Source organism: Colias philodice, chromosome 8 (genome assembly GCF_061535455.1).
Source record: "Colias philodice isolate Cphi_HAF_F1 chromosome 8, ilColPhil1 Martin Lab GWU primary, whole genome shotgun sequence".
Taxonomy (NCBI): Eukaryota; Metazoa; Arthropoda; class Insecta; order Lepidoptera; family Pieridae; genus Colias; species Colias philodice.
Genome location: NC_143093.1, coordinates 3,164,640 through 3,177,441, shown reverse-complemented (window position 1 = coordinate 3,177,441; position 12,802 = coordinate 3,164,640). Strand labels below are relative to the sequence as shown.

The window sequence follows — 12,802 nt, the reverse complement described above, 5'->3', positions numbered from 1 at the left end:
CAAAAAGTTTTCATAATTCTTGTAAACTCTACAAAATGTAGAGATAATACTCTATTAGGTAACTTACCAATTTCTATTTTCTGTGACTCTACCAGCAAATATTACGAAACCTAATATATTAGAAACAATCTATAACATAGCATCTTTCTGATTATGTCTATACTTGTTTTTGTAGCGCCATGCGGCTAAAAAAGATTACGACTGCGCCCCATACTAACGTATGAGTGCCAATCCAATATATAATCAGAAATACATTAAAATTGAACTCTATCATATTGAAATAGAGTCTACTTTAACATACGTTTTCGACCGGCAACAGCGTCGTTATTCTCACGTATGCCGAGCTTAATTTATAACCTCCATTTAATATCCTTCTGTACTCGCAAGACATAAGGTGTATTATTGTTTAGCGCGTCACAACGAAATAAATCTATAATATGAAAGAGGCGGGAATGAGTTCGGAAGGAAGGGGTCGCTCCGCCTAGGCCGAGCGCGCCATGTCAGTGCTGTCGCTAAACGCGGGAAGCACAGTTGTGTTTGTGGTGTGATGTGGTGACAATGCGTATAAGTGGGTGTTAAGGATTGTCGGTATGGTGTTGGAAGGTGGTCTGCCGGCGCCGCTGCAGCTGTACGCGGCCGCGGCGGCGGGTTTGGCGCCCAGGCCCACGTGGCCCCCGTTTCTGCCGTTCTTTGGAGTCCCGCCGCCGTTCCTGGCAAGGCCCCGGCTGCCGCACCCGCTGCCGGCGAGGGCCCCGCACGGCCCGCCGAGCGAGGATTCTAATGAAGACGGAGGAAGCAGTAAGGGTATGTTTTACGTATTAATAGCTAATAAGTGAATGGAGTAAGGGTGCGTTGTTGCTTACAAGAATTTTGATTGTTGTTGTGGAAGATTTGGTATAGGACAGAGGTAATGGGGATAGTTGTTTTAATACGGGATTAGGTTACCAATATACAGTTTAGGTACCTATCTAGAAATATAAATCTAAGATAGTGGATTAGTAGATGGGTTTATTCATAACATACCTACCTACCTAAAAATTTTGTAATTACCTACTCTACAAAATATTTATCATGTAGGATTCTGGATTCAATACTACTGTAGTTATAACTAGTAGTAGATACTAATAGAAGTGTAGTAGTAGGTACCTACCTAGTAGTTAGTACCTAAATAATAATGAGCGATGTAATTTCCATAATAATATTGATATGTTTAAATATAAAGATGACATAAGGGATGGTAGAGTCATAGAGTTGAAAGAGTTTGTTGTTGTAGGTAGGTACCTACTTATTGGAAATTATCTATAAAAAAAAATATATTTCTTAACAAATTTAAATTATGAAACATTGAAATAATTTTAACAGGTAAAATGAATAGATACCTACATAAAATTAAAATTATTCATCATATTACTTAGTCAAATACCTACTTAGGTAGAAGATATACCTACCTAGGTAGATAGATGAAATAAATTTAAATAAGTAGATAGCATCTTAACAAATTTGATACCTTATACTTTTAAGACCCGAAGACTTCAAAATAAATACCTAGGTACCTATAAAAAACTAACCTACCTATGAAGAATACCAATAAATTCGAAGATTAATTAAATTATTTCAGACTTTGTACATTTAATAATAATTAGGTACCTACCTAATAACTTTGATTTCTTTACAATTGTTTATAAATAAGTATGAAAAAGGATATAAAGAAAGAAATAACTTTTAATACCTACCAAGAATTTATTGTAGGTATAGTAGGTACCTATATATTATATATTGCTATGTATTTCTAGGTAGATAATATTAAAGGGTTAGGTAATTAAAACTCACAAAAAAACACGTTCACAATAGGTATTTTCTTCTTTTTATCGGAATAAAATGTTAATGGATTTTTTTAAAGATCCGTTTATCAAGCTTTCACACATGAAGTGCTGAACCAATTTTGATTTTGAAAGTAGTTAAGTTGATTTCGACAATTAAGCGCTAACAAAAATAACTTCAAACATATTATTAAAATAATGAGATATGTCTTTACTCTTTATTAAAAAAAATACCTATCTAGATCAAGAAATAATAAATTTCGAGAAAGCTCATAGCCGTCGGATCTGTGCGTTTCTTTAGGACGGACGGTAAAATGTAGAAACTAAGTACTTAAGTACTTAGAAAACAATTATTATACATAATATACCTAATGAATAAGATGTTATTTTTACGTATAGAGAAAGAAAAAAATATGTAGGTAGAGAATTTTGTATGCGACAAGAAAATGATATACCTACCTATAAAATATTTTGAGTTTCTTCTGTGTTTCTTTACCTATGTCTTACTAAAAAACAATATGTTTTAGGTATGTGTTTAAATTATTAAATGGCTATTTGCATGAATGTCTAAATATTTTTATGTATTTAAATATTTATGGAAATAGTCTATTTTAAATAATATCCTGTCGCCGTAGAGTTAGACAATTAAATTATGCAAAAGTTTCTCTACAATTTAATACCTAAACATGATAACGTTGGTTATAAATTAAAATTAAATTCGACTTAAATTTTTTATTAATAATTAAAATACCTGCCTACATATTATTATCAATCAATCACCAATTTTAAAAGCTAATTTAAAAGGAACTCTGTTTTTCTAGCCTTCTCTTTCCAATTCCAAACTAAATCAGAATCATTGCATTGATACCGATCCGTTAGAAAATTTTCTTGTAAGAAAGTAGGATCAAATAAATATCTTCCTAATTTAACTCAAACTCAAACATTTATTTATTCAATAAGACTTCTTCTAGAGGCACTTTTGAAACGTCATTACATATTTTTAACATTTACCACCGATTCGGAAAGCAAAGTATCTATACGGAGAAGAACCGGCAAGAAACTCCATATAGGTACCTACCTAGTTGCTCTTTTAAATCATGTCTGCAGTTTTACATGTAATTATACTAATTAGGTAGGTAGGTACCTAATAATATCTATGATATTATACCAAATGCCTTTCTTTCATTGTTTTATTCATATTTAATTTAATAACTTATAAAAAGTCTGTTACAAACAGTAGAAGAACAGAAGATTAAAAGAAGAAGAAAAACTAGGTAGTCAGAGATAGGTATAAAAAGTCTCCGCTGTTTTAAAAACGTAGATTATAAAAAAATGAAGAGCGATAAACAAAGTAATTATTAGTTTTTGTATAGATATTTTTATTACCACTGCAAAACACCATGTTATTATTTTCACCACCCGCTCTAATGTTTTCTATGTTTCGTTTTTACTTCCGTATCGTCTTTGCTTGAAACGAGAACTTACCTATACCTAGCTCTGATATCTTCTTATATATAAAATTCTCGTGTCACAATTAGGGAATGCAATCCGGATTACCCGAAATCCGAAAAATCCGGATTTTGCTCGAATTTAAATAGGCTTTTAAATCCGGATTTAAAGAATGGAATCCGGATTTTTCGAACATATTAGCACAGTATTACAATATTCACAGATCTAGACAATATTTATAGGTTCTAATGTTTCTTGCGTTAGACGATAGATGGCACTGTAAGTGCATCCCGTTCCCGCGCAAGCAGTCGAATTGGCGCGAACCGCGACACGTCGCGAAGCGGGCCTAGAAATAATACGTTTGAATTTAGATCTTAGATATCATATTGCATTACTGTTGACTTTTGTTTACAACAATTTATCGACAATATATTAAATTATTAACCATTCGAAGCGTCGACTGGAACGTATTTCAGCTTTTACGCAGCTTCGAGTATTCGAGTGAAGACAGGCTAAGTAATGGAGTAGCTTCCATTTATAATGTTTTATTTTAGCTATGATTAATAAGTATTTTTTTTTAACTTTGTAGAATCTTGTTTATTGAAGTTATACTTTGTGTGTAAATAGTTGTGATCATGAAAATTTGAATTTTGTTATTACTGATTTTGATAAAAATAAGAACTCTGATGGAAAGACTGTCATCATTACTAATAAAGAATGAAAAAGCAAAATAGGATTTTGCTTACTGATTTAGAAAATTGAAGCTGTTTCGTTTTAATATGTATAGGTATGATGAAAACTCTGTTTGCAATTTATGTTGTTTGATGTTTCTATTATCTAAGAAAATATTAAATGTTTTGTTATAATGTTTATGTCTGATGGATGTGACAAGGAGTCTGCTTTATGTTTTTTCTTTACCAAAGTGTAAAAGTTTTTATTTTATTAGAATTTTAGAGTTTGTCTAGTTAATTTCTAGGTATTGAAAAATATAAATACATTTGATTTAACTAAGATTCATGTTTTTTTATTGATTTTACATAATAATAAACGTTTCAAACGGAAAAGTCAAATTTTTCATTCAAAATCTGCTAAATCCGGATTCTCCGGATTATTGTATAAATCCGTTTTTCAAAATCCGGATTTTGTAAAGTAAACGGATTTGCATTCCCTAGTCACAATGTTAGTCTGCATACTCCCCCGAAACGGGTGGACCGATTCTCATGAAATTTTCTGTGCATATCGGGTAAGTCTGAGAATCGGCCAACATCTATTTTTCATATGTACCACGGGCGAAGCCGGGGCGGACCGCTAGTAATTTATAAGTATTGTTGCCTCTTGATGGAACTGCATTTTATAGTACCTAAATCACACAATTCACTAGTTCCACTTTATTTAAATATTTGTTACAAAAAAAATACGTGTGCCGTGTGGCACTCGAGGACTGCCGCGGTAAAGCATCGCATCGCTGTGCCGGTTGGATTGGAGGTGTTAGGTTTTTTCGTTACGGAATTTTTACATTCGGTCGCCGCGCTCAAAGTCTGAGATAAAAGCTATGCAATAGCTTAAAAAATTACGTAGGCAGGTAGGTTATTTTCTTTTTTTTTCCAATACATTGGCTGCTCGGGTTGCTTGGAAGATATTGCTTGAAGCAATAAAGCCGCCCTTTGCATCAAATGTCCTGTTGGTGTGTGTGAAATTTGTATTTGTGTTGTATGCAATAAAGATTATAAATAAAAATAAAATGAATAATAATAGGTATACTATAGCTTTGAAATAACGAATGTAGGTAATATTTGCCCGTCACTTGGCCGTATAGATAAAAGCGCGGAGCAAACCCAGAAGAAATAAACCATCGGTAATCGGTACCTACCTTAATAAGTTTTTAGGCCTGCAAGAACAAAATATTTATATCCTAGTGCAATTGACCTTCGTATAAACGGAATTAACAGCTTAACCTAGCAATTACAAATTTTAATGTAAATGTTTAATTGATATTAAACCTTAATTAATTCAGTTTATAATTTTCTGTAGGTAATTCTTTTCCGCTATTATGGTGTGCTAACTTAACTATAATGTTTAAGAGTTCTGCGTATTTTAATACATTTATACCTAACTCAAACTCAATCTCAAAAATTTGCATTTTAATCATCTTGTCTTTCACTTTGTTCTTAAAGCACAAGCTAAAATTCCTAAACCATGAATACTGTAGTATACAGTAGAATTTGCGTGAAAGAGTAACAAACACACACATCCTCAAACTTTCGCATTTGTTTCGTAGGATCTAACTATCAAAGATATTATTATACTAGCGGTCCGCCCCGGCTTCGCCCGTGGTACATATTTACGTTTTCTCTACATAAAAACCATCCTCGTACTTCAAGGAATATAATAAAAAAAGAATTATCGAAATCGGTTCAGCCGTTCTCGAGTTATGCGCTTACCAACACATTTTGCGATTCATTTTTATATATAAGAAGATTAATAACTTTCCTAACTAAGAATTTTCTTTGAATGTATCGAAATTAATCTGTTTTATTTGTTGCTATGTAATGTAAGGTATAGAACTTGAAGATTGTTAGAGCGTTTTTAAATTATTTTTAAGAGATAGGCACAAAATATGGAGCCCTACCTATACCTACGTAATAGGATTTTTAAAATTAAAAAATAATTTTAAAAGCTATGTTGTAGCATTATGGATATTTTAATTCCTAATTTTGAACAATTAGGTACTTACCTATATCTCGCTCAGTCATGACTCATGGGTAAAGTGTGTAGAGAGTTTTAAGAATTCATCTTTTTGAAAAAAAAAATGCGTCTGGAATTTTATAAGTATTTTTTACGAACTCATCGTATGTAAAACTATAACCTCCTTCGATCTACCAACGTTATAGTATATCTACCAACAGTGGGACACCCTGTAATCTGTAATATACATTAGTTAAGGCTCTCCTGTAAATGATTGTGACCACACCGCCATGCTGAACAATAAATAAATTGTTTAATTGTTTAATTGTTTGTTTGTTCCTGTCGTCATGCGTTTTATCGCACAAAATATTATCTCTATTATTAGGAGTTAAAAATTCGAATATAATCTATGTAAATTTATATTTATTGAACAAAAAACAGTGTAAATATATTGATATACTAGCGGTCTGCCCCGGGTCTTCGCCCGTGGTACATATTTACGTTTTCTCTGCATAAGAACCATCCTCGTACTTCAAGGAATATAATAAAAAAAGAATTATCGAAATCGGTTCAGCCGTTCTCGAGTTATGCGCTTACCAACACATTTTGCGATTCATTTTTATATATAAGAAGATATATATATATATATAATATATATATAATTGAAATTAGGTACAAATAAAGTGTCGCAAACTAAGAAATAAACTGTACTTCATACCTACGATACGAGTTCAATAGATTTGTAGATACTCAACTACTCACCAAGTACCTACTCATCAACATTTATCCTATTCAAATATAAAATAATATATAATGTATAAACTATAAACCTATTCATGATAAACAAAAAATTAAAAATTCGTCGCCTGTTATTATACATCGCGATCGGTACTATACTTTAATTTAAACATGGTGCTGAGTACATAAAATATCTGTGACAATGATCGAGTCTGAGAACACAATCTGTAGTTTCGAGTCACAAAAAGAAAACACCGGCCCGCGTCTCTAACTCCCAATCCTAGCTATAAGTTATCATTTTAATATTATTAGAATAATTCCTATTTGAATAAATTGTGCATTAATAAAAAGTAAACGCCGGCAAGGTGCGAAGAGCCTAACGAGCGTAATCCAAATGTAAGTTATTAGTTTCGAATTCGGCCGCCTGCTGCGCGCGCGTCGCTCCAAACATCGATGTCGATACTCTGATTTTATCGAGCCTTTGTCGGCTCTAGCGCTGAGGTGTTACCCACGGAATTAGCTTGTTAAATGTTTTGTGGATGACGCATGACCACCCCGCTTTGTGACTGGCAACAATCCATTTTTTATCGGCATATAATAGAAATATCAATAGTTTTTCGAGATGATTTATATGCACCTGGAGGTTTATAATACCGTGATTAACAAGGCTGGGTGTTTATGGAAATGCGTCCAAAATGAAATACAAAAGTGTTGGTAATTTATTCCTTTATCTATTTCGAGGCTTTGTGTGGGTGTTGGTTAGTGCTGTTATTTTGGTTTCGTGTTAAAAATGGATGACCAATGTATTTGTTTTGATGCTGCGAAAATCGTTTGTTATTTATGTTAATATTTTTTGTACATAAAAATGTGTTATAACTTATAAGAATTGATTTTCTGCAAAATCTTAGTTTGGCGAAATTTTGAAGAGTCTTTATGCAAAGAAGAGACTACAACATTATTCATATATCTATTAAATTATAAAATTATTCAATAAAAACTTATATTTTATAATAAATTTTTATTTAAAGTGATGAAGGACGTACTTTTTTATTTTCCATTTATTAAATTTGCTTTTTGACAATATTAATTAACACAGTTTATTGGTATTATTAATTGCCTGTAATACTTTTTGCAGATAATTTTATTTGATTATAATATTAAGCCTGTTATCCTTATGGTTCGTTTATTTAACAGGTTGTTAAGCTTTTTTGTCAAAACCCAAGCCGGAATTACCTTCAATAATTCTAAATTATAATAAATTCTTACGTAATTATACTTTTTTCTTTTTATTTCGTTAAAGTAGGTAATCCACATCAATGCTAAATGTTAAATCTGGGATTACACGAGTCTGATAAAATACAAGAATAAAAAATTATAACATTAACATTAATTAAATTATGATGTTTTGTTTTGTATTACCTACTTAGGTAGATATTGACTAATGGACAATGTATTAAATTACGTGAAATAATATAAATAATAAACTCGTCATTAATACCTTAACTAAAATAAAAACATTTTTTTTTCATATTCTTTGTAAGTCGACTCTTAATTATTCTCAACGTAAAAATCGGCTACGGCCAACACTCAACTTCTCTGAGTCAGGTCTTAGTTCTTACTATGGTACCTACTTTCATAAAAAATCAGATAATTACCTATATAATAAATATTTTTCAAAACGAAATTAATAAGTACATTCATATCTACATACATTTATTATTAATAGATTAATGAACTAAAATACTGCCGATAGATTGATCTTTTATTGAGTAGGTAGCTAAATCAAGAAATCTAAATGGTTTACCTACCATTGTTCATTCATGTAACAGTATCATTTATAAAAACAATAGCTCTGCGATTTTGATTGAGTTGAAGCAAGTCGAATCAATTTCATTCTTCGCTAAACGAACGACGGGAAAAAATATTCCAATTTTGAAATCATGCTATTGTTTATTCTCTTTGTTTGTCATAGCTATTGATTTTATTTTCAGCCAGTTCTAACTTTTATAGAGTAAATAATTCAATTGTTACGACTTTAATTGGATTTTTTTTACGATTTTCAGGCAATTAAAGAACAGCTTAAGTAACGTTTTGTCTAGAACGTACCTATAGGTTACAATGGATATTAGATAGAATTTTGTCCGCTTTAATTATATCGACGCTTGATGGTGAAGTGTTGTTTGTATAAACTACATAAAAAGCTTCGATTAATTATTATCAGAGGCTTCAAAGCGCATTATAATTTAGACGTTGTAAAAACATTAACACTTCTTTATACATTCACCTGTACCAGAAGCCGGCAAAAAGTCAATCTCATTAAAGCAGAAAACAAGCACTAAGCAGTAAAATTAAATGGTGTAATAAACAGAAATCACAACTAGTCAAAAGTACATCAATAAAGGGCTACATAACGAGGGGACCGAGCTGAAATAGAGCACACATAAATTATTACACCCACCCTTCGTTAAATCGAATGTTATTTCGCTATTTGTAAATTTTATCTTCCTTTATGTTGATTTAGGATCTTTTGCTCTTTTATCTCAATTGGAGTGTGCTAATGGGATTTTTTGTCTATTCTATAATGACGTAAGCTTTTAAAAATATTAATTTAACAATCTTTAATTCTTTTGTACTAATGTAATCACTATGCATAAGCCTTATAAATATTAAATTTATAAATACTGAGTCATGGAAATTGGAATGTTCGCGTCAGAAGAAATTGCATCACATAATGATTACAGCGTAGCTTTACCACGAATAAGTGACAAAAGGCCAAAAATGTACGTAATAAGGCCTATTAGTCAAGTCGTCGGCAAGATGCGCGAAATGTAACCGAACAGGGCGGGAACCAATTTCAAGGGTCATTTCCTCACACTCCCCGGACGGGGGAGGACGCTTCCAAAAAACCAAAGACCTTGGTTTTAGCCAGCTGTTGTGTTAAATTAATAAGGTAATGGTGAGCTTTTTTGTTTACGTTTAAAAAATGAACGTATGTTTCTTTTTATTTAAAAAAAAAACTATAAAATACTTTTATTTTAATTTATAAAATATTTGATTACAATTTTAATTCCAATTGATCAATCGAGCAATCGATTACAATTATTAAATACATACAATTTTTTTGCCGTAATTATTCATGTTGTTAATTTAGTTTTCTCTTATTTTGGAAATTACATAATCTTACGAGATTTTAACACTTAATTCGATAACGTAATTTTACTTAGGTATTATCGGATTACATTATGACATATTATTATAGCTATCTTCGGGACCTTCGGGTTTAACTTATTATCAATTATATAGTAAATTATACATTGCTAAGTATTTTCTATTAATGAAATTTAGTAACAATTGGTTACTATTATACTGTGACATATTTTCCGTCCATGATTCATTCCAACAATAGAGCACAACCTCAAAATGTTCTATTTTGTTCCGTATCATCACATCTTGCATCGCGCGTGTCTAATCGCCGGTCGCGTGCGCCCAAAACACGCATTTGTCAAATTCGATTCGCTTTTTTACTATTTACTTTAACAGTGTATCGTTTTGCCCTATTCACCCTTTGGAATTAGCCACGGGAGAGGTTTGATTTCGCGCCAATATGGCTTGTAGTTTAGCGGCTTGGCTAGGTAGCTTCCAATTGCTCTCTTGGGTAACTGTCTTGCTATAAAGGAATAGACCAATAATGCACTGTTTACGAAATAATAAATATAAACGGTGTGGTGTGTGGTTACTTATAGTTTGTATGTCATATTTAATAACTTATTATGTAGAAATGTGAAGAAACCTAGTTACTAGGTAGTAGGTATAAGGTACCTATAAGTATTTCAAAACTTTGTCATAATTGCGCTCATTTTGTGAGCTTTACAATTGATTGCTTGTAACAAAATTGATTATGTTCGATGGTCTTGACTCTTGATTCCTTTATTTTATGAGAAGTAAAGTAGGGTAAACTCACCTAATTATGTGACTCACTTAATTCGGAGATACAACGTTTGGACTCTTTTACAGCGTTATAGGAGTAAAATCCAATACATTAAAATTAACCCTATGGTATGGTAATAAAGCTTCTTTTCGTGTACAAATTTTTGTTAAAATCGTGCGGGTGAGATAGTAACAATCACGGGATTTGTCACTGCGCCCGCCATGTTTGACGTTTCACCGGTAGCGTGCAACTGTGCTGTCATTATTTAATTAATTTTAAATAGAAAATGTAAGTGTAAGTACACGATACTTTGACAATTAATTGCTAAAAACATATTCTTGTTGATACCGATAAAGGTTTTAGCTTAGATTACAAAATAAAATACAGATGGAGCATGTCAATCATTCATCGCCCTTGTCAAAGAAAATACGAAATCAAAAACGAATACGTTCCTCCGCTAGTGCTATAGCGATTCTAGTGTCATGCAATACGTCAAAAGGGGTTTGATATTTTAATAAAAAAATGCTGTCTTGTGATATTAAAACGCTGCAAAACTTGTTCCCGAAAACAAACAAAAAGATAAAACATCGTTTTACAGATTTTCTGTAGATTATTTGGCTTATTTAATTTTGTATACAAATAATAATTTTACAAATACGAAGGAATTCAAAACTTCAACGTATGCTGCCAGTATTTTGAAAATGAATTTGCCATTTTTAGGGGTAAAATGGTTAAAAGATATTCGGGGTAGTGCTGTTGGATTTTTCGATCGTGAATGTGATTATTTGTATAGTGCAATAAAAGTTCATGGTCATTATTAGATTATTTTAAAAAGCATTATACATTTTTTTGTTACTTTTATAAAAAGCGTCGTTTTCGCTTGCGATTTAATTCATGTGAACACATGATGGATATGATGAAAATAAAATGTCCCGCATTCTCGACTAAAAACTACCGCTATTCGCATTCATATGTTTTGAAAAATAAAAACTTTTTTTAATGTAATTTATTTAATAAATTTAATGTAATTTATTTAATAAAAATTGAATAAAGTTATTTTATCCATGTATAACTTTAGTAACTAGATACTAGATAGGTGATAAAATAATTTTTACAATATTATAAAATAATATCAAAAACCCGAATTTATATTAAAACTAGCGGTCCGCCCCGGCTTCGCCCGTGGTACATATGAAAAATAGATGTTGGCCGATTCTCAGACTTACCCGATATGCACAGAAAATTTCATGAGAATCGGTCCACCCGTTTCGGAGGAGTATGCAGACTAACATTGTGACACGAGAATTTTATATATAAGATAAAAATTAAAACATGACTGCTAATAATTTATGTAGCCTACGTCACTACCACCACAGCTACCTTCATAATTCAGATGATTGCAATGACACCTCACAAGTCACAACTCAAAATCGATCCAACAGTTTATACTGCAGGGCGTGTCAAAGAAATATTATACATACATACCTACACTCGAAAAACATAACCCTCTTTCTTCCGTAGTCGGGCAAAAATTTGGGAAATTTTTCAATATCTGGTAACATAACACGCACACAGAAGCACCGTGTACGTACAGTGCAGCGGCGAAATGACAGCACACATAGCTTTATGGAAATGACGATAAATTATTCGGTTTAGTTCGGCAACGCTCCATCTGTCTTTTATTTTGTAATCTAAGGGTTTTAGTAATTTTTCATTTGTTTTTGCATAATACCTTATTTCCTGGGTTCAAAAAGTTAACGATTCTCAAGATTGCAACTCAAAACAGTGTCACCGAATTAACCAAGTAAATTTTTATTATTTTCAATTCGTGTATTAATAATTGTTTTCTGTACGTATACGTTAGTCGTTTAAGGGGGCGCATAAAGCAAAATAACCAATCTTCTATTAGATGATACGTGTAATATGCAAGACCAAATCTAAAAAATAAAATATATATCAAACTAGATGATATGTTCAACGATTCTGTTTAATCAAAAACATAAAATATTAAAATTTACTCGATAAAAAAAAATCACCAAGTTAGCTCTAATTTTCACACTTTTACGTTTTCTACTTGACATGGTAATACTTATTATGATTTTTTTTTCATAAACAATTATATTAAAACATTTGCAAGATATTTGTCAGAGCATTTTGTGTAATTACTTTTAGTTTTGGTTTT

The 12,802-nt window shown here is 31.6% G+C and overlaps 1 protein-coding gene across 2 annotated transcripts in view; it reads left to right on the top strand.

Annotated features, from left to right (window-relative positions):
- The first annotated feature begins 532 nt into the window (after positions 1 to 532).
- LOC149486397 (homeobox protein unc-4-like) overlaps positions 533 to 12,802 on the top strand; it is a 37,485-nt gene continuing 25,215 nt past the window's right edge. For both annotated transcript variants that reach the window (XM_089697800.1, XM_089697799.1), the window contains exon 1: positions 533 to 804. In XM_089697800.1, coding sequence (XP_089553926.1) covers positions 591 to 804 — 214 coding nt within the window. In that variant the 5' untranslated portion in view covers positions 533 to 590. The remainder of the gene's footprint in view (positions 805 to 12,802) is intronic.